Genomic DNA, 23,226 nt, shown 5'->3' with positions numbered 1-23,226 from the left:
GATTCCTCTCTCAACCCATTTTGAGCTCTGGGTTCATAAATTTATGTTGGCAGTGTATTATACAGGTGGTGTCCAAATCGCACCTTTGAGCAACAGCTTCCTCGGAGTAATAGAAGCTAATCTTGAAGGCCATGCTTTTTACGCACTGCAGGAGTCGGAAGCAGTAATTGCAGGAGCTGGAAATATGTCATGCTGCTATATTTTGGGCACCACCCATTCTGTTAGCTTATGACCAAAATTCTTGTTTGGATAGGTGATGCCCGAACTGAAAGAGGCTCTTCCAGCAGTGCGTTAGTGCCAACCTTCAAACACGTCTGTCATGCCGCAGACTTGTGCAAAGGAGGCTCCCTTGCTCCAGGAGTAGATGACGTCCATCAAATGTGGCTTGAACGAGTTGACGTAGGTGTCCTCATCTATGCACAGCTTGGCGTCCTTGGTCACCCGTGCTATCCTCCGCGCTATGTCCTGCGGCAAAGCCAACAGCATCCCAAGTTTACAACAAGTGAACCATTGAAGTTGGACTGCCCACACATCACACGTGTCTGTACAGAGCTCTGGACTGTCACTGGTTACACACACGTGCCCTACTGTAAGGAGTTCTGAAGCTTGCCGAGAGGTTCCCGAAATCTCCTCCCTCTGTAGGTAGACAATGCAACAATGCATGCCCTGGAGTGAGACAAGGGCACTGAACTGGAGAAAGCGCCGCACAGTGCTCTGAAGTCCCAACAACTCATGCTGTCAGTAACAGTTCCGAGATCTGTACACAGTGGAGAAAACAACTGCACACCAACATAGCAGCCAAAGAAAACAATGGTGCAGGTGTCCACAGAGAACAGATTAATGCAGTTTTTCCAGCAATTTAAGTCAATAAGCTTTAGCAAGCACTGAAATTTAATAGTATAACCTGAACGTTGTGCACTGAAAACATATTCTACGTGTTGAATTTTGTCCAAGGTCGATTTCCACGTTCCCACCATACTGGCTCAACAAAGCCCTGCCCTGTATTGCGACGCACATTACAGAAGCACCATAAGCTAACATGCACACAGAACACAGTTTGAAATGGTGAAAGGAGTGGCAGCACGGAATGTTTGCTTTCTGACAAGCATGTGTACTCCCCATTGCCGGGGCTCCTCATCGGACCAGCATTCTGACCATGATTGCTTGTAGTCACCAAGTGAACTTTTCAATAAAACTTCGTGCTGGGCATTGGTGATGCATTCTTTGACATTGACAGTAGCGCTAAAAGGGACAAACACACAGTGAAAAGACGACACCGTGTGTTCGTCCCTTTTAGTGCTACCATCAGTTTGAAAGAAAGTGAACTCTATTCATGTGTGTCATAGGGCACGTGACATATTGTGTGCTTAATTAGTGAGTGAATGTTTAGTGCAATTTTAGTAACAGAACTTCGTGTGATTATTCTAATACTTTATCACTGCCAGTGCTTGCACTTCAACTTTACCGGGACGTATTTGAACAGCAATTTTTTCTCTGTGCATCAAGCAACTCGGAAGGCACTGCAGCACAACACTACACTTGTGCCCTCAATTGCTGCATGTGCAAGGACACTCGCACAGACCTGCATCTGTCGCAGAGGGCCAGACAGCTCTTCGGTGAGGTTGGGCATCTCGTTTGACTTCTCCTGGAAGACGAGGCAGCTCAGCAAGGCTGTCGCTTGGTGCGCGTTGAGCTCGTTAAACATGTTGTTGAAGATCATCTCCGTGACAAGCAGTTCATCAGCACTGCACAGCAATGGAGAAGTCAGAAGAACAAGCTATGAGGCAAAACTAGGGTAATGCATTGGTGCTTTATAGGTGTAGTCAAGTTGCATGAAATATGTCACGCTGAATCGCAGAAGATTATCACAGACGCTAATCCTTTGCAAGCCATAAGATCGACCTACAGTCAGGCTACCAGTGCGCTTCGGGCACTATCAACGGTCAGCTCTTTAATCTGTGGCCCACGAGGAGTACAGTAGCTCACGTGCACAAAAAAACAATGAAGCTGGCCTGAACTCAACTTGAGGCACACAACCATCATCATCTGTTTGTTTTATATCCACCACCAGACAAAGGTCTGTCCCACTGATCCGCAATTACCCCAATCTTGCACCAGCTGCACCCCGTCTTATGCCTGCAAACTTCCTAATTTCATCACACCACCTAGTTTTCTGCCATCAACTGCGTGCCCTGTCCTTTGATACCTATTCTTCAACTCTGGTGGACCACCAGTTATCTGTTTTGCACATTACATGACCTACCCAACTCCATTTTTCTTTTCTCTATGTCAACTTGAATGGAGAACTGATCTGCCGTGTTGGCGGATCAGTTAGGAAATATAGGTAGCAGAGGCCTCGGTGGACTTGATCCAAAGATATAAACGTCCCACTGCTGCACAGTGGGTTATAAGTGACGACATCGTGGAAGGCTCTGGGTCAGTAAGAAATACCTAGGGTCCTTTAATGTGCACCTAAATCAAAGTGCATTCTGCCTCCATCGAAATGCAGCTGCACCACCCCAGCATAAAACCTGCAACCTTGCGCCAGGCGGCAGAATGCTACATCCACCGAGTCACTATGGTGGGTGAAGCTCTGATTTATGCCAACTGCTCGGGGTTCTTTACCATGCATGAATACTTCAATTGCGTATTAGCATTCCGTCCCTGCTGTAATGCGACTACCAAGGTCAGGAAGAAGTCGCACCCATGAACTCAACTACGCTGACATGGGATGAGTGCAGTCGGATAAAAGTTGGAAGAGGGGCCTCTGCACAGCACAGGAAGTAACAAGGATCCTGCTTTTGACATTACAGTCATCATGACAAATCAGGGGCTGTGCTATGCAAGGATTTTTTCCCTTCAATTCTATTTATTACTTATCAGCTGCCACAGCTAGTGATACTGACAGCAATTAATGTTTGATGTTGCACCAGGCAACGACAAAAGCCCCCCAAAATATGCAGATCCCAGACACTGTGGGAATCTATGTAAGTGAAGCTTTCTGTGCTGTTTGCGTTCATTGATGGTATTTAGCGGCGATGCTGACTGCAAATGACAGTTGTGGTGTGATGTTACATGTTACCTTGCCTGCACCACTTATGTTTTTTTCACGTAGTACACAGAACACAGAGATACGTGTCATTCATTCACTCACTCCTTTACTGGAGAGAGTCCAAATGAGAGATTCTTTTTGACGATGCACTTTCTTTCTCCCGTGCCATATTAGGTGAACTGCCATGAGTGCAGAGAGGTAAGGTTAGTGACCCGTTTCCCGACTGCATCTATACGGGATCCGGTTGTACCCTTTCCTGCCTCTTCTCTCTCTACCTCCTCCCTGGACTGTCGTTGCTGTTGTGCATGAGCAAGGAGGCAAGCGCAGCAGCTCCTGCAATGCTTTTGCTGGGGGGTCACGCCTAATTATAGCATCCAGGGGGCATTGTTACGTCCCCCAGGGTGTGTCAGAGGGCACTGTGGCCCCGCTCAACCGAAACATCCTTGACCACTCCACAGAACAGACCACTCTACACCTACACAAGCATGCGGTTTTGCTCGGTGCACAAGCCCACCTGCTGACTTCACAGGCGACCTTGCCCTTGATCTCCATGACATCGGCAGCCGTGGCGTAACCAAGCCGCCGGAGAACTCGCTTGCGGCACTTGAGTTCTTCCATTTGGAGCAGTGCCTTGGCCTTCTTGAGCTCATTCCTAACCTCCCTTATCTCCTGCGCAACCTGCACGTTTAACAATTAACAGCCTAAGTAAAAAAAATAAAGCAGAGGAGAAGCAAACAAAACAAAGTATGTACTTCGTCACTTCACTGCAAGTGACATTGAGATGTGGTGGAAGCAGTATCTAGCACAGAGTTTGCAACGAAAATTACTAGAGGCAACTTGGGAGCTGCGATTGTTCTGCCACCATGACCGCTTATGGAAAGTCCTGGGCTACAAGAAAAACCCGGTGGTACAGGCACCTCCAGTTCAACATCCCAAGCTCAGAGTCACTCGTTGAAAAGATACGAGCGTCATCCATGCTTTCTCGTGGAACGGATATCAGACTGGGAGGCCTTTCACGTTCTTGAAGCGGTGCGGCGATCTGCTTTTGCAGATAACAGACAGCTGCAGTTTGCACAAGCCATCCGTACGTGCAGTAAGTAAAACCGAGATAACAGTACCTGTTGAAACTGTGCCATTCTGTCGACATTGAATATTTCCGACGGCATGGGAAGTGATTGTAGCCCCTAAGTAGAAGCGCACTTGCAAGAGGACCCGTTGCGGTTGCTCAGTGGCTATGGTGTTAGGCTGCTAAGTACGAGGTCGCGGGATCGAATCCTGGCCACGGCGGCCGCATTTCGATGGGGGCGAAATGCGAAAACACCCGTGTACTTAGATTTAGGTGCACGTTAAAGAACCCCAGGTGGTCAAAATTTCCGGAGCCCTCCACTACGGCGTGCCTCATAATCTGAAAGTGGTTTTGGCACATAAAACCGCATAATTTAATTTTTTAAATTGCAAGAGTACAGCGCAGTGCAGCGTTCAATATACGGAATGTGGCGTGAACGGGAGTTCGACACAGGCGCAGCCCTGAGCTGTACTTTTGCATGGGATTACCAGGAGGATGTTTTCGACATAAACAATAATTCAATATATTCAAGATTGATGTATCTGGGATCGGCTGTATTATGCTGCATATTTATAAATTTCCAAGCACTCAACAGTTTTCTAAGCACAGCAAGGCAATCAGTCTCTTCCCACGTGCATAATTAATCCAAATTGTTGCATTAGAATGCAACACTTTGTTGAAAATAATCAATTTGCAATGTCACAGATACGTTTGAAGCTGCAAGTATGAAGTTTAGGCAAATCAATGTACTGTGGCTAATCATTACCAATCTGGCTGAACTGCCACATTTACATCTTCTGTAGACACCGGTGCTGGAGTTCCCTCTACTAATTTTTGTAGAAAACTCCATGGTATCTAGCATTTGCTGAATGTTGCCAACTCAAATCTGAACGACAGTCTTGTCACTAAAGTTGCATACTGCTTGGACTAAGCCTCCTGCACCATCGAGAGGTAATTTTTTTTACTGCAGTTTCCAGTGGTAGGAAATGACTGAAAACTCATGCGTATAGCAAAAATTTATTTCATGCAATAGTTTGTCTCAAGAACACTCAACTCGCACAAACAGTATATGCACAAATAAACTATACAGAAAGAGATCACAAGACATGCCACAGAATTTATGGCTATCAATTTGTTGTCCCAAAAACATGTTTCATCAGAAGAAGAAACATGTCAGAAAGGGGGTCAGAAGAAGAATGCTTGAGCAGATGAAGCATTGCATGCGGTTACATCAAAATTATGACTGCGCACAGCCACAATGCACAGGAATACGCGAACTGCAACTGAAGGCAACGAAAAATAAAACTAATTAGTATCTCTGAACTTTGGCTGCACAGGGCTATATCTAAGCTACTGGAAACACAACAGCGGTGGTTGAAAAAAAAAAACAATAGCATCTCCTCCACACATGGCTTGGAGGTAGCAGAAGATGCGCGTGTGAACACGTTAGCGAGCGCTCGGAAGTAAACAAACCAAGCTGTGCGCCTTGGTGAGCGGAAACACAATTTGAAATGACTGCAAGACTCCACAGAAGACGACAGCACCTCTCAACAACCAGCGGTGTAAAATTTATGCCAAATATCACACATAAGTTTGGTGCAGTACATGTACACCAAGAACCATGCGGGACGAATCATCAGTGCCATATATGTATGGCAAAAAGCCGTAAAGGGTTAAAGATTGATCTTGATACAAAAGGAGCCATGAAAAATACATTAGAAATAAATCCTCATTTATCAACAAAACAAATGCCTGCAACTGCCTGCAGTGTTCCCGTTTGTAATGCATACACACTGTATTAACGATGATTTACCTTTGAATGCAACACACATGCACAGCAGCAATCCTGGAACAGCAGATACTGAAGAGTAATGCATTGTTTATGGAGCAATGCAGTGACTTCTTCAGCAAATTTGTTGTTGCCGATTTCACCTGTTTCAGGAACTTGTGAGCACAGACTTGCTCGAAGCAAGTGCCCCTCTAGTGCTCAGACTTCCAAGGGTGCGGTTGAACACCAAGCTTTACAGAAACTTGGGGAGAGTTAGGAGCTATGCTCACTACTCAATTCAGTCTCGAAAATCTCCATTTCCGATCCCTGTTAAAAACAGCTTTAAAAGAAAGATAGTTCTCTCACCTTCATTTTCTTCTCATACTCTGAATAGATCTTCGGAAGATCAGGATTCGAATGCAGTGGATGCGCGTACATCCGGTTCTCGAAGGCCTCGATTTTCTGCGAAATGTTAACCAGACGCAAAGTTCTCAAACTGCAATCGTTGGAGTGACAAGACAAACATCGGTGACAAGAGGTGAACTAAAGGCATCCTACCTTGACAACTTCTCTCATGTTGATGTCCTTAATGTTGAGGTCCTCAAAAGGGTCAACAAGCGGGATGCCTTTTGGAAATCTCTCTTCAACTTCCTGATAGGAAATGAAAGATAAGAAAAAGAAAAATAAGAAAGTCGAAACAGCAAAGAGAACCTTGTTAACCCCACAATGCCAAATGCATAGCTTTTGTTATGCTCATTTTGGTACCTCCCAGTTTTCATTTAAGCAGTGTGGGGACGCTCGACTCTCATGCACCCTCTGATGTTTTTCGCATACGACGATGGGAGATGGCTCTGACGATCACAGGTATGTTGGTATATGACGACTGTGTGGTGACAAATTCTGTGAGTTCTCAAAGGGACACTAAAGGCAAATATTAAGTCAAGCTAAAGTGATAGATCAATGCTCAAGAATCTCTAAGGTGCCAATATCATCGCGAAAAGACCCTTAATAATCGAGAAATGGAAATAAATGCAGGACATGATTAGGGACTACCCCGTAAAAATCGAGCGCTTGCTCGATGACGAAAGCCCTCCTTACTTAAATTCTTTTACTAGTGCTCAACCACTCATTATAAAAACATCCTTGTATTGTATTATAAGACTAACTAAAATGCTACTTGATCAGTTCTGCTTCATTTTTAGAAAAACGAACACATTGAAATTACCCTTGACAACGATGCAGGAGGTTGAAAGGTTTCATTTTCACTTGACTCCGTGCCGCCCATGCTTTCGCGCTTCACTAGTTTCGTCACCACGTAGCGCTGTGGTGGTTTTGCTGGCTCGTGAAACTCGCACAAGCTAGAAGTAGCAGAGAATTCAACTTCCATGTGGTGTCGCAGGATGCTCGAACGGTCGATTCCACTAGACCAAAAAGCAGCCGCAGCGGCGAATCCACCGCTCTGTCTTGGCTCGGTACCGCCGTCTGTCGGGCACCGTTTTACTCACCCATGGCAGCAGAGGGTGTTGAGGCGCATGCAACGTCACCACACCCCGTTTGGGCGGCGGGAGATTTGAATTTAGAAAAAGGTATTCGGACCCTGCAGATGCAACTTTCTCGTAAACTAAGTCTTTTCTTGGCACAAAATAAGTGTTGCCAGGTTTCTGGAATGGTATTTGAACAGTTCACATCGACTTAGTAGTTGCCTTTAGTGTCCCTTTAAAAGGAATGTCTCCAGAACACTGGAAACATGTCTCTCTTGAGCAGCTGCACCAGCGATCTTGGAGGCCATGCTCTGCTACGCACTGTCACATGCTTAGAGTCGAGGACCACACAAAGAGGGCGCCACACACCCACAAACAGCATTAGTAAGTGGCACCCACAAAGAACATGGGATGCAGAAAGCACATCCTTCGTGTGCATTTTCACACTTCTCCGGATGAGCGGACTGTCATGTCTGTCCACTTCCTTGTGTCCTTCGTCTTTTGCGAAGACAAGTGTAATGAAACATGAATGCGACTCAGATGCTTAGCACATAGTGTACAGGTGCGGCCACTGCTAGCAGGAACACGGGAGTCATGGTATTGTTCCATGGCGCCTCATGAACTCTTGGGGTGCAGGCACAATAAAAAGCCCAGCAAAAAGCCCGGCGAGTTGTCTGCCAAGGCTTCATGAGACACTGGTTGTGCCGCTACGTGGAGCGATGCCGCAAGCTCCTGCGTTCCTTCTAGCAGTGGCTGCGCCTGTACATACAGCTGCACATATTAAGCAAACAACAAACCTTGATAGACTTGAGCACTGCGGCTCTGTTGTCGGAAGACTTGAGATCCTGGTTGTAGAACAGGCGAATAGTGCTCATCTTGGTGATGTTGTCAAGAGTCAGGGGAACCACCTAGAAATTGAAGACAGAAAAAAGTGAAGATAGAAAGAAACAAAGAAAAGTCACATTTTGCGGTTTAAATCATGGGCCATGAGAGGTGCCACAGTTTGAGGGCAACAGATTAATTTTGACTGCCTGGTTTTTTTTTTAATGTGGACTTAAACCTAGGTGATGCTGCATAGCAGGGCTAAGTGCAGGGTAGATAGTCAACTAAAATGAAAACCAGCAAAAGAAATGCATACACAAGAAACGGGGGGTACACAGGACGGTGGTTTCACCTCGGTTGACCTAAATCTATGTACACAAGCGTTCTTGCATTGTGCCTCCATAGGAATGCAGCTCTTGTGGTTGGGGATCAAATTTGTGACTTTACAGAAAGCCATAGCCATTTAGCCATCAGTAGGTCGTTACAGCGTGAGATCTTGTCTTGCATTTACACTCACGTGTAAAAGATAAAATATGCAAGGGAGTTCCTGATCAATCCGCAATAGACTTGACACAACCATCATGACTTATCACAACCACAGCTCTAGTAAGGCCAGCAGTAGCGAAGTGCTTGAACAAGGTATACACCAACCTGCATTTCCCCTTTCTCTCCCGGTTTGGGAGGCGTCAACTTTGACGTGAGTTTCGTCTGGGCACTTTCCTTGGAAACGTTGAGAAGAACGTCCACAATCACCACAGGGTCCTTGAGGCCAGATTGTCCCTAGACAGAGGCGCACAAGAGTGCTGATATATTACAAGTGCTCCTCCATGTCCACCCTAACAACATTTTACTTCTTTCTTTCTTTCCTTTTTTTTTTCTTGCTGCTACATAAATGTAGTACAGTACCACAACAACAAACTTCAACCTTTGTCAAGCCTTGAAGCATGACTGTGCAAACATAGTTGCCATTGCCTCCGTACAATCATGGAAGGTCACAAACAGTTTGTGACATAATATGGATGTGCACATCTTCAGAAAACATCACCATTCAATGGACTATGTGACCACCTTGGCTTGGCATAAACGTCATAACAAGTTTTAGAGGGCAACTCTTAGGCGCCCGTTCCCGCGGCGAATGTCGGTGTCCTACCTTGTAACTGAGCAAACGAGCACAATGAAAGATGAGAGCGAGCGTGGAGTGCAGCGGGGGATCAAAGAAGTAGCGAGAGCAAAGAGAGCGCGAGGAGGAAAGCACAGCAAGAGGGTTAGTCAGGAGTTAGGAGAGCTAGTTGGTCGTCCATATTTGAAGTAGTAACTTAGCGCGAATAAAACCACAGAAACAAGAAAGAAGGACAAGGACAAGCGCTTGTCCTTGTTCTGGTTGCACAAGAGTACCCACTTTTTGCATTGGCGACTTTCTTTCGGTGGTGAAAGTTCAACCACCACTGGCGCCCAACTGCCCACCACAAGAAACGGGCAAAAGAGCCAAAGAAAGCTATTCGCTTTAAAAGTTAAATGTCGACTTGTGGAGTGAAACACTGCCTGGCTGCAGAGTGGGCTATGAGGGATACCATAGTTGAAGGCTCCAGATTGTTTTTGATAACATGTGGATCTTTGGTGTGCAAACAAAATAGGGCTCACGAGTGCTTCTGCATTCTGCCTCCATTGCAATGCAGCCACCGTAGCTGGGAATTGAACCTGCAGCCTCGTACTAATCAGCAGAGCGCCATAGCCACTGAGCCATTGTGGTTGGCAGTCACAAAAACGTGGTTCAGAACTGAGACACATCAGGTAGGTTTTCCCGACTTCAACAGCACAAGCAGGGAGACGGCAGAGTGAATTGAAAGAAGTTACAATGACTCACCCTTGCGACAACAACTTTCTTCTTTGAGTAGGCGATAACCACACCCCAGCCAAAGTCATCAGTGCCATTGTTTATCTGAAACAACAACAGCAAAAAATGTTTAAAAAAGGGGGGAGAAAAAGAAGAAAAAAAGAAAATCCCAAATCTTTCCTTGTGTGCATGCTTGCTATAGTTGCCAGTACACCCAATCAGATTTAAATTGCCAAAAGTTCTTGTGACAATGCAATCTGGCTACACAGCAGATAATGTGCCAGAGATGGCACCCAAATGCACTGTTCTCATCTGTGCAGCACATTGTGTTGACAATGCTTCCACAGATACATCCAGTTATTGCAGCATGAAGCGTGGGCCATGTGTTCATGCTTTACTAGGGAGTTGGGCTTGCCCAGTACATTCAGGCAAATGCAGTGACGTAATGAAAAAAAAAAAAAAAAAGAAGAAGCAAAAATGTGGGGGTCAAGGCACACTTACCTGGACCATGCGCCCCGGCTGCAGGTACGGGACACAGTACTGGGGCTTGGTGAGGAAGGCTTGCAGCTCGCGTGAGAGGGAGGCCAGCTGCTGCCGCACCTTGTAGTACGCGGCCACCTCTGTCTCATTCGGAATCTTGTACGACTCCAGCTCCGCTTGCAGCTTCTGGAGCTCTGTGGGCACGACAGGACCAGCAGAATAACGCTCTTTTGTGATGACACGAAAGATACTGAGTTCAACCGTACAAAGCTTACCGGCCCCTCATATGATTTGGGCATTGCAGACAGACAGACACGAGTACAGTACATACACAGATCACACGGTGACAGTTGTACTTGCCAAATATTACACAAATGTATGCTGCAAGAACAACCAAGAATTCAAACAAAAACTCGCATGGCCTTAGAGGAGCCACTCTCGCTGCCGGCTGAGGTGACGTCACAGACGCGGTATTTCCATGTCACGGGTGTAGCACGCTTATTGCACCAACAGCCGGCAGCAACATGAACTTGAGCGATTCCCTTGAATTGCAGAGCATGCAAAAGCACTGGAGGAAATGTACCAAGCAGTAAGAAAAAAAGAAATAGAGAGAAGGAAAAAAGGAGGTAGGGGTCACAAAGTAAATGTCGCATGGGCCTCCAGCTCCAATATAGAAAAAGACAGGGGAGGACTGTCACTTCTGAGAAGTCACCAAGGCACGGGGAGAGAGCCTGTGTAGCAGGGAAGGTAGCTCACCTCCTTGCACCACCACCCTGCCTATATCACCACTTTGCAAAACTTCATTTGCCTCTCTCTCTCTTCTATTACTAAACCAATTTCCGAATTCTTGTGCTAGAATGCTCCTCGGACAACACTTTACAGCACCAACTGTCCAATTAAATTTTTTTATGTATATAGATAAATAACTAACTAGCACATCTTGTGTATTTCAGACTACACTAGTTTGAAATTTCCTTTTTGAAACATAGCTCAAGTGTTGCCTATGAATTTGTAGAATGCTCTCTGAGGTCCAAGGTGTGAAAGGCCAGCTGTCACAACTCACTCTGGTAGTAAACCGGGATGGATGCATTGTTCTGAAACTGGAAGAAGGACCGCTCCAGGATGTACTCCGGGTTCACTTCTTCCACTCTCATCAAGTTGAGCACCATGTTGTAGGTCAGGTGGAAAGCACTGTTGATGGGGTCGGGCAAGCCCTGTCACGAGAACAAGCACATCAGACATCTTGGTAGGAAAATAAATGTGATCTGCAAAGGTTCTCACAGGTGTCGAACAGAAAACTGCGATGACTTTACAGAGATGATGGGCACATTTGAAGGGTGGGCATATTAGACAGCTGTATTAAGCCGACAAAAGGTAGCACAGTATACCAAGAATGAAATTCAAATGTGTCAGCTGCAGCTTTACCAGCACACATGCAACAGTACTCAGCATGAAGGAAATTAACAGCTATATTTTTTTTACGGCATAAGGAACACCATTAATTAACACTGACTTGTACCAGACATCTCCAAACATAGCCCACATGACCGCAGTCAATGCACCACAATGAGAAAAAGACTGGGAAACCGGAGATCCGGAGGAGCTAAACATTCTCAAATCCAGCTTATATAATGTGTAAATGAAAGACGCAGTATATGGCTGGTTCAACTACCGGTGCAAAGCCACACTCTCTCCTGTGCAGCATGTGCAAGCAAGAAGAAAAAAAATCATTTTCTGACAGCTATGTCTGTCCACAGTATATTTCCTTGATACCATTTCAACAGCACATGCTTGTGTGAAACAGCAAACACAGTAACCTGCGTATTTATTTTGACAACTTCGAAAAAAAATAATTCAATCTTGCCATGCACTCCTCAATGCTGAAGTCTCACATGAAAGTATCACTTTGACGTCCAGATTTTATAGTATGAAATCTGGCACCAGCTTGAAATCTACAGGTTTGCAAACTAAATTCCAAAACTGTTTCATTCATGGAATAATTCATATTAGAAGAGTTTGTCTGACAAGCAGTCTGCTATGTATGGGAACACTGAATTGTGGCATTCCTTGGAAGGGGTGATCCGAAAATGAAAGTGGCAGCATTCACGACATTCTTCATCACAAAGGAGGAAACTGTGTCAGAAAAGTCAGCTTAAACATAATTATTTGTGTTGTATTATTATTATTTACCACGATTGTTAACGCACAAGAAGAAAGTTATTAACATGGACTGCAGCGCGGTCAACACAAGACATCAGAAGCGATACAGAACTAGGCACTTGTGTCTATTGTGATTCCTATTGGCTTTATCGCATTTCTTGTTAAAGTTACAAACCAACTCGGCTGAACACAACTGTGGCACGTATAAAGACACTCGCCAGCACCAAATAGCTGTCTAGCAAGCTCAGCTGTGAGATATAACAGAGGGAGAAGAAAGCAAAAAACAAAAGACCCACAACAATATCTAACCTTGACAATGTCCTTGCCAGCCGCTGGACTCATTTTCTCATCTATCATGAGAATGACGATGCCACGATCGTCCAGACCACGTCGCCCAGCACGACCACTCATCTGGATGTACTCTCCAGAGGTGACCTAAACAAAGCAACAGAAAGGCGCGCATTGCTCATTATGAACTCTGAAGCTTGACAAGAGCTTTCCTATACTTTTCAACTGGGATGAGAGTGCACTTCTTCACTCTGAAAAGCTAGGTATAATGCACACTTGCTGCCATTTCTGCAATGCTTACAGAAGCTCAGCTAGGTTCACTAACAATCTAGGGGGAATTATGGTGACATTGAGGGAGCTCTCATCAGATATTCCTATTGAATGAAGCATGCTACCACTGTTTGAAAAAGCGAGTGGTGCTAAATTTCACAAAAGCTTTAATAAAGCTTGCAATGCCACAATGCGCGATGCACCAGATTACATATGACTGTTTAAGCATAGATGACTTCACAGTGAGTATCCCTACTCTACCTCTGCTGTAAAGGATGCTAGTACTAAGAGTCGCACCTCGTGGAATGAATGACAACTATGGTTGGAAGCACCTACATATAGTTTGCCACATTTTTTAAAAATCTCTAGTATGTGCCCAGTGTATGGTCCGCATCGGCAAATTTCACAGGCAACATTGTCCACAGTGGCGCCTCTGTGCAATTCCTAACAATAAAAGGCAACAAGTGCATTGGAGCCTTGTTTTTCCCAAACTTATGCAATAGAATCGTTCATTTCTAGATGTTTCCACTAAGCCTCTCTGGCTGTAAGAAATGATATCGAAAGACATTTAATAATGTATAGTGCACAATTTTGGAAACCAAACTTGGCAAACTATTTGGCATTTAAACATGTAAGCTCCATGGATTAGTTGTCACACAATATGGCATTTATTTCTGAAATTTTCATTTCTTTTCAACAAGGTGCAAGTGGTACGAGGAGAGTGTGAACAGCTGGGTACAGGAGAAGCAGATATGAAAGGCAGCAGCACATCCATCATTCCAACACATAAAGTACCACTAAGTCTACAATCATAATCAGAGAGTAGTTTTGGCATGTAAAACCCCACAATTGAATTCATTTTAACTTTTCAAGTCCACAATCTGCCAGACTACAAATTTGATGGTGCCTTCACCTTTCCAACCTTCATTTATTATGAGAGAGAGAGAGAGAACAATATTCAAAAGCATTCCACAGTGACTGCATTAAAATGTGGTTATAATAATCCACAAGCAAAGCAAATATGGCAGCTCAGAAAGGGGGGAGGGGGAAGAAGGTTGCCTTGCACATAAAGACACTGTGAAAGCAGCGAGGACTAGTACTCGCACGATGGTACCAGCCTGACTCATGCATGTACCGCACTCTGAGCCGAGTGACACCAGTCTAGTAGGTGCTGCAAGAAACAATGACTAGGAATTTGCACATTACAAACAAGCAGTGTTGCATCTATTGAAGTAGTGGCCCTAACTACTGCTTCATCATGTTTGTAATAGACGGTACCATGTGACTACAGCACCGGCCATGGTTTGGTTCATGCGCGAACAACATCAACACTCATTTGCTTGACAAACACACTCACCCATCTGAAGTCCTTGCCGTCAAACTTTCTTGCATTTGTGAACAGTACTGTACGGGCAGGCATGTTGAGTCCCATAGCAAATGTCTCTGTCGCAAACAGTGCCTGCGATACAGTAATGAAAGAGTGTCCGCAAAGTGATTACTTAACCGGCATGTAACAAAATCTTCAAGATACACAAGTCACTCACGGACCATCCAACAATACCTCAGTGTGCACAACAGAAGCAAAGCAGCATTACCTTGACAAGCCCCTCTGCAAAGAGAATCTCGATGGTCTCCTTCAAGATGGGCAGCAGGCCGGAATGATGCACCGCAATGCCTCGCTTCAGCAGTGGAAGAACCTGCTCAACCTATAAAGGGTGACAGGAAAGCGCTAAGACGAAGAAGGACACTGCGCATTTCTCTCACACTAAGAGTGGAAGGTGAAGATAGTCTAATTATGCATGCAACTGACAGAGAAAGATAAGTTTTGACAAGGAGCAGGGTAGTCAAAGACAAGTGTTACAAGCATGTCACATGCCTTAGCTTTGGTGCCTATTAGCGTAGCTCAATCAACTATGGGGGATCGACCATGCCTTGCTAAAACTTCTTCCTCACTCACCCATTACCATCATCATCATGTACATTCTTTGTTATTCCATGAAATCGCCATGTTTATTCACATACCGCTCTTCTTGTGTGTCCTGCAAGAAGATTGGTCGGCGAAGAAACATGGTGCTTCAATGGAATAACAAAGTGATGATAATGATGGCAGGTGAGTGAGAAAGAAGCTTAAACACGTTTCCTCACCTGAGGCAGCTTCTGGTCTTCTTCCGAAAGTGAGTCCATGGCATTCTGGAAGACCTCCATCACAAGTTTCTTCTCTTTTACTGTTTGAAAGCACGAAAGATTCACATTTGCAGTTAGCAGTTTATTTACTTTCCCTCTACTCTACACGCATGAGTTATTGAGCATCATGAACATATTGCCAGTCATGCCGGACAAAGGACCGACAAAGACACGACATGGAGAGTTAACAATCTCGCAGTTTTAGCTGGCGATAGTCAGGTGACTAAACAGTATCAGTACAGCGCGGTAGCTTGTAACTTGCACAACTGCACTGTTGAATTGAATTCTGGCATTTTATGCGCCAAAACTACAGTTTGATTATGAGGCACACTGTGGTGGGGGACTCTGGATTAATTTGAACACCAGGGGATCTTTAATGTGCCCCCAACGCACGGGACACAGCGTTTTTGCATTTCGCCCTCATCAAAACATGGTGGCGGCAGTGAGTACAACTGCATTGTGATTTCTGTACATCTCCTACTTATTTAACAGTATTTACTTGATTTTAACATGTGCCTTTTCTTTTAAGAAAATCTATAGAAAGAGTGTCTATGTGTTACAATCAGCTGCGAAACCGAAACCGACGGTAGCCTTGGCTACCATCGGAGACAGAGTAGAGTGGCTGCTACCATCAACACAACATAATAAATTTTCCTTCTGCAAAGGAAAAAACATTTCATTTTGTTCTCGTTGCGAAACTCAGAGGCGTGCTACACTTCATGTTATAAAATTGGGTGAACATTAGATGTGGGTGCGCTGTATTTCTTACATTGAACCTGGTGCACCTTAGTTATGGAGGTGCATTAGAATCAGATAAATGTGGTATTTTGTTTAATAACAGCAGCTTCAGGAGTGCTTTAACAGGGAATGCTTAGCTTGGGTCAACCCTGACATCCCTAGTCGAACAAATTTGAAATGCAGAAATGCCCTAGATAACTGTTTAAGCTATCCGAAAGGAATTGGTTGCATTAAAGAGAGAAAGTCTACCAAATGTTTTGTGGCAGTATTTTTATGAGGCCTTGGATATGTTGTGAAAATTGGCAGAACTTAAAAGAAAATAAAAAAAAATAAAAAAAAAGGCTTGAAGGACTTAATTTACAAATCCAGAATGCCACATCAAAAGTAGACACAGTGAAATCCCAATATTGTGAAATCCCTTAACTGCAATTGACAGATAATTCAAACTGCTCTGTTGGTCCTGGCAAAGTCCTATGTATTTGAAAAGGGAAAGGCTCCTGCGAACTCGAACACCAAAAACCATGCAATTATTATTTCGAATGAAATCTCTTGCTCCTATGTACCACTTTTTGGACAAACCCAAGCCAAAGGTGAAAGTTTGATGTGTCGCTAGCTACCGTAATGTCGCGTGCCGCAAAAGTAATGCGGAAAGACATGCGGGGAGCCAAGACCGAACCGGAGCAGGAAGGAGCCCCCAGTGTGCGCCCACCTGCCTGCCCCTCTTAGCGCATGCTCCATCAAGTCACCTCCAACATTGGCCACACAGAAGTATGGCACACGCCAACCCATCATCCGTCTCAGCTCACCCTCGCACATTTTCCCTTGCACCGACAGCAAATGGAGCGCGAGGCACAACCTTATCAGACTTAGACTTTATATGGACTAGGCTTATTCCAGCACATGTAGTATGCTCATGGAGGAAACAAGAATTTTCCAATGCGAGCCCCGAGGCGGTTTTGGTTTTGCATGCTGCAACGCACAATTGATTGGGCACTACTGTAATTTAAAGAGACTTTCCTTAGTTCGAACTCCGTTTTCTTAGAATAAGTTTCCAGTCACCTTGAATTTAAATTAATGAGATATTAATGTATAAGGATTTTGCAAGTTTCTTTTGTTTTTGTTTCAATAATAAATTTAAAATCTAGCATTTAAAGTTATCCAGCAACTGCAATAGCAAAAAGATTTTGTAATACTAATCACAAAATTAATTTGTTTTCCACATGACACTGACAGTTTGTTCGTCATAGAAAATTTCTGTGTAGTGGGCAATCTTGAGCCCAACGCCCTTTCCACCATATCAAAGATTTTACAAAAAAAGACAAGGCACCGGAACTCACAAGTGGTCAAGTCCAGTTTGGCGATCTGGGTGGCATATGCCTCACATTCCTTCTTGCTGAAACTAAAGACAATAACAGGCGCGTAGTCGCGTTCCATGATCATCTTCACAATCTTGTAGCAGTTAGACTCGCCTATAAGCAGAAAAACAGAAAAAAACAGTGGGGCGGGAGAGAAAAGTAACAGACATAAGAGTGTCAGAAGTCCCTCGCACAGCCATCAAAAGAACCAAATTAATATAGAAAAAAAGAAAAGGCCATACACTGAAATGCTTTTTGAACACAGAAAAAATTTCTGACCTGTAGAACATCCTGTCACCCATCCTGTCACAAACATGCAAGGCAAATATTATTTCACAGCAGGCTCCCGGGAACCTATATCGTGCGAACATATCACCTGCTCTCTTCTGCGTCTTTCAAATGCACCATTCTTTTTGCAGGACTACGTGATGTTGGCAATGACAGCAATGGGGCGTTGGTAGCTTATAGACATGTGGATGCACACCTTCTATACCTGTGGACAACTTTCTTTGGTAAGGAAAGCTACGAAAGCAGAGCATGCACAAGTTAGAGTGTGTCTGAATAAATACTCGTATTTTCATCCACGTTAGTTTAAAGCTGGGAAAAAAGAAAACTTAAACACCTCATTTACAGCAGCAAAAATAAGAGAGGATACATTGCCGAGTGTCAAATCTGACTTATTTTCTCGCTTTTCTCTTCTCCGTCTAGTCAAAATCTAAATCACCGTATGTAAAAGCTACACTTATTTAGTATCTATTGCAGGAAACCAAAAGTGCAGTCAGAATCTGCGAATAGATTGTAATTATAGAGTTTCTAAGAAATGAGGAAGTGTGGTAATTGTTAACATGCCCTGCCCGTCTTGTTGCTGCTGCTTTGTTGCTCAGACAACTCTCTCTCTCTGTCAGACAACAACCACAAAAGATTACCATTAGTGTACTATGGAAAGAAGGAAAAGTAAAAGTCAAAGCAATAGGCAGGGCACCGCTATCAGTGCCGCATCAGCTGAGAGTAGAGTTTTGCCATCGGGAACAGGGAAAGTAAATATTGTGCCCTATATACCACCTTTATTATTGGGTTCGTTTAAAAAAATTTCATAGAGAATATAGTATTCTGTGAAAGGTAATGCACTCGTTCGAGCATGTTGCCCATGTTTCAAGAAAAGGCATTTTGGGGCCCCTTTAAAAAGCTGACATAAAGATAGTGCTGCTGCAGTCCTAAGTTTTCCACTGCTTGCAAAGACATCAAGGAAACATGTGGGCACCTTTGAATCCTCCCTTGCGCCCTTTAAGGGCCGAGTCCCCCTTGGCAGCGTCGCCCGCATTCTGAAGCAAAGCCATTGCTTCGTTGAATTTGTCCTCCTTGAAGTTCCCCTGAGGAAACAAAGAATATCAGTATCAGTGACAACATTTTATCGGCAAGACATTGACAAGGACAAATTTGATAACTCAAAGGGTCCTCTATGCTAGACCCAAGCGATGGTAATGTGTTAGGGTTGCGGCTCGTTATCAGAGAAACAAGTTTATCCCATGTTGAATGTGAATATGCATAGAATGAAGGGTAACAGAAGGGGCAATTTAGTTATGTGTTCCCGGCTTACAGTGAAATGGTCATGGTGTGGTTGTGGAATATAGCACAGGACTGAGAGGTATGCGTGCCAGTGGTGGTGTGATGATGTCACATGACCACCACCTGTTATTTCCTAGTGTTACTATAACCAGCTCCATTATTATTTTTTTCTCTAGTACTCACAAATGGACATGCTCACACATAGTGAACTCAAAAAACACAGAGTAGCTATACCACTACAAAAAGTTAAGGACACCGTAATGTAACTCGTTGAGACAAGGCACACATTGGGCCAAAAATCAGCAATAAACAGTGCACGTAACCGTGAGTTAAAATGGTTTGAACTTTGAATACTAAATTTCCCCCCACTCCCATATTTTTTCACGTGATAGTGATAAGGTTGGCATCGACATGTTACACAAAGGCTTCCTGTACTCATTCATTCTACGGACTTTGGAGGACTCAAGTCGCCTTCCCGGATTCATCACTTCCGTGAAAGACATTGCCTGTTTTCTGGAATCTTTAGCTAGCATTGCACAACCAGGTATTTCCTCCTATTGCTGTATTTCTGACTTCTCCCGCTCGCCTCTGTAATGCCTTCGAGAGCCTTGAGGGTACTAATAAAACGAACCAAATGAAATCCTCTATACTGAAACCAGAGTTCCACAGACTTAGGCCACAGAGGATGGTGTTGTTGCAAACTGTCCATGATTATCAATACATCTGTAGAACTTCTCGTTCAAACCTCGTGCTAAAAAAAACACAGAATTGCGCATATTGCACAGTCAAGATTTTATGCCTCATGGGAAAGCAGCTTACGGTTCCACAGAACACCAAGCAAGAAAATGAGGGATGGAGACAGTAAAGAGAAAGACTAGAGCGCTTACAAAACGACGGCAAATTTCATTCACGCAGGGAACAACGACACCAGAAGGAAAGAAAAAAAAAAAAGAACTCACACTTTCGTCTACGACAAGGTAGAGACCACTGCCACCAGCTGGAAAAATGTAGTGTTGCAGGGGAACTGGGCGATATTCTGTGTACACTACATGGCATGGCTGCATGTAAACAAGAAGCAAAGATGTTTAAGCATTCCGTCTGCAATGAGCTTGATGTCGCATTCAGCAACAGCAAAAAAAAAAACAAGCCTCCCATTTTCTTCGCAGCATAACAATGGAAATGCATAGCTACGGTGAATGCTACACCACAGCTCTGCGTGTAGAATAGAAATGGCTTTTCGAAGTGGAGGTATATAGCTTAGGTTAAAACACTTCGGTGGGTTGAGCTTTGATGGTGCCCGAGGGCATGTGTCGTGGACTGACACATGGAAAACAATAGAGAAACTGTAGTCATGGCTGTCGTACTACTGAACGCTTTGCTCATTTCTTTACGCGAAAAGGATCAATTAACACTCATGACCACACTGAAGGACAGTAAATCAAGACTTTAGACAAAAGAACTACAATGCTACTTTGCTTGAAAGCAAAGTTTTTGGGTCACAGTGAAGCAAGGGGCCTGCAAAATTGCAGATGGAAGCAAATTTTAAAGCAGTTTTTTTTGTTCTTACTAAGTGATAATGTAGGTATGAGGAATATGAAGCATGCAGTATTCATGGTTAGTGAATACAACTAAGGATAAAGGTAATGTTTTAGACCTGACATGCTGTGCCTGTTTTGATATGTCAAATGATAAAGTTAAACAAAGTTCACCGGTTGTTTAGCAAGCTACAGTATACAAATACATACAAACAAAACCGCTATGCAAATTTCAATACCCGAGATGTATGTGCCCTTACCTGTTTATGCAAATGACATATCCACTCGGCAAACTGCTTCGCATTAGGGATGGTGGCGGACAGAAAAACATACCGCACATTGTCTGGAAGCAAGATGATGGTCTCCTCCCAGACAACACCTCTTTCTGCAAAGGTCACATCAGGGATTCAATGCTCACATAGCATTATCAAATTTATTTTATTTCTTTGTCAATAGGAGCAAACACAAAACAGTTTAGCACCTTTAGTACAGTCCATAGCTCGAAATTTAAATCACAAGTAAAAACTGCAGAGAAACAATTACACACACACAAGAAAAGCATACCTTGGAGATTCCGTCAGCTCTGAACACATTTACTGCAAGAACAGCAGAATCTACCAGCAAACACTACGATAGGAGCTTTGAACTGCACATTGCCAAAGTAGCACAGGTTCAAGACCCAGTGGCTACGGTGGGTAAAGTTTTGTCTTGCTGCGTGCTATGGCAAGGGGAGATCTGAGGAAGTGGCCCGGCATTGACGATATACCTCCATCCACTATATTTGCAAGTACGAAAAGAGTGTGCATTCCAACATTCTGCTCTGATGTGCTGCTGATTGGTTAAGTACCTAGCTTTGTGACTTATGCCACTGAGTTGAAATATTAAAAAGCACATAGCTCACTCATAATGGCTGCTTTTAGACCAAGCCGAACATTTGCTATTGTTGCTCTCTGACCACGTCTGTTCTGTGACCACCCCGACCTGCCAGCATTGATGTGCCAAAGATTTCACCACGCTGCAACTGTCTAAACTCGCCGTACAGCGGACTTACCTTTGTCTCTCATGTAGTGAATCTCATCAAAGATGACCCAGCCGACCTCTCGCATGATCTCCGACCCCCTGTACAGCATGCTTCTCAAGATCTAAAAAAAAAGAAAAATAGGGCACAATGCACTAAAACCAAGTGAGCACAGTTGTGTTGAAGATCTTGACAAACACAGAGGAATAAACAGCCTTGCACAAACTAGAGTATCCAGGGATATTATCTAGAGATAGACAGATACAGCTGCATATAAAAATCAGTATCTTAAAAAATTAAAATTAGAATTATGAGGCACACCGTAGTGGGGCAACCCCGGGATAATTTTGACCACCTGGGGTTCTTTATCGTGCTCCTAAATTGAAGTGCACAAGCGTTTCCTGCCATTTTGCTCACACCGAAATTCGGCCACCGAAGCTGAGATCAAACCACGAGCTCGAGCTAAGCACCGCAGTGCCATAGCCATTCAGCTATCGCAGTGGGTACTCTAGACAAACATTCATGTATAAACAGCCTTGCACTAGCTAGAGTAACTAGATGTACATACCTAGAGATAGATACATAATTTAGATATAAATACAGCTATAGATATATATCTTGTGTAAACAAATAATCAAATGGAAACTAATATGACAGTGCTCATTTAATGGCTCTGCTTGTCAAAAACAGCTAATGCTTCAAAGGGCCAAGCAATTTAAGTCTGATGCAGCATTTAACATACTACAAACTCTTCATGAATATGGGCCCGTATTCACAAAGTGTTCTTACACTAAATTGGATCTATATTTTAAAATAAAATAAAGCCAGAGGTCACCTACGCACATTCGTTAGTAAAAATTTTTCTTCCAACAGATGATGCACTAAATCCATAAGTGCACTTCTCAACAGATCTCATCTGTGTTAATCAGGTTTGATTGACATAGATAAGGTTCGCTTGTATTACGACAGGGAAAATGCAGACGTGTCTCTTGTGATGAAACCATGCACAAGAGGCAAGCCCAAGCATGTACAGCTAACACTTCACATTCATTTCAATGATAGCCAGCGCCGCCATACATCGGGCATCCGTGCACTGCAGGGAAGCACAGTTGCAGGTTAGGAAAAGAATATATTATAAAAGTAATTACCAGAAAGACAGATGCAAGAGACAACGACCCTGAACAGGACAGAAATGTCATGTTGAGCCACGCAAGGGGGCACAAACAAGCGCTCAAAGCAGTGCTACTGCCAGCCACCGAAAAAGCAGGCACTGCTAAATCCTGACGAGCTCAGTGTCTCGAGGATGCAAATGTAAGAGCAACCGACTTGCATGTCAAAACAGAGGAATCTAGCAGGAAGTATGGTCACACAAAATCAACTCACCTCCGTTGTCATTATGAGGCAGCTGGCGCTTGGGTTGATGGTCACATCACCAGTCATTAAACCTACATCTTTGAAATCATCTGTGAACTCCCGGAACTTTTGGTTGCTAAGTGCTTTAATAGGCGTCGTGTAGATAACACGCTGCTTCTCTTGAAATGCCAGTGATATTGCATACCTGCGAAAGCACAATGCCACAATTCCTTGCCCATTAGTCAAAGTGAAATGA

At 44.0% G+C, this 23,226-nt stretch overlaps 1 protein-coding gene across 1 annotated transcript in view; it reads right to left on the bottom strand.

Annotated features, from left to right (window-relative positions):
• Mtr4 (exosome RNA helicase Mtr4) overlaps positions 1–23,226 on the bottom strand; it is a 30,955-nt gene that overhangs the window by 2,248 nt on the left and 5,481 nt on the right. Inside the window, exons 5-24 of the mRNA XM_050185775.3 lie at positions 23,001–23,175; positions 21,651–21,741; positions 20,860–20,984; positions 20,024–20,122; positions 18,760–18,868; positions 17,481–17,612; positions 15,367–15,446; positions 14,817–14,927; positions 14,579–14,680; positions 12,973–13,098; positions 11,567–11,717; positions 10,525–10,697; positions 10,054–10,128; positions 8,841–8,969; positions 8,165–8,275; positions 6,445–6,537; positions 6,253–6,348; positions 3,567–3,730; positions 1,583–1,745; positions 303–465 (exon numbers count right to left, since the gene is read on the bottom strand). Coding sequence (XP_050041732.2) covers positions 303–465; positions 1,583–1,745; positions 3,567–3,730; positions 6,253–6,348; positions 6,445–6,537; positions 8,165–8,275; positions 8,841–8,969; positions 10,054–10,128; positions 10,525–10,697; positions 11,567–11,717; positions 12,973–13,098; positions 14,579–14,680; positions 14,817–14,927; positions 15,367–15,446; positions 17,481–17,612; positions 18,760–18,868; positions 20,024–20,122; positions 20,860–20,984; positions 21,651–21,741; positions 23,001–23,175 — 2,468 coding nt within the window. The remainder of the gene's footprint in view (positions 1–302; positions 466–1,582; positions 1,746–3,566; positions 3,731–6,252; positions 6,349–6,444; positions 6,538–8,164; positions 8,276–8,840; positions 8,970–10,053; positions 10,129–10,524; positions 10,698–11,566; positions 11,718–12,972; positions 13,099–14,578; positions 14,681–14,816; positions 14,928–15,366; positions 15,447–17,480; positions 17,613–18,759; positions 18,869–20,023; positions 20,123–20,859; positions 20,985–21,650; positions 21,742–23,000; positions 23,176–23,226) is intronic.

Source organism: Dermacentor andersoni, chromosome 11, assembly GCF_023375885.2.
Source record: "Dermacentor andersoni chromosome 11, qqDerAnde1_hic_scaffold, whole genome shotgun sequence".
NCBI classification, from domain to species: Eukaryota; Metazoa; Arthropoda; class Arachnida; order Ixodida; family Ixodidae; genus Dermacentor; species Dermacentor andersoni.
This window is presented reverse-complemented; position numbering and strand designations above follow the sequence as displayed.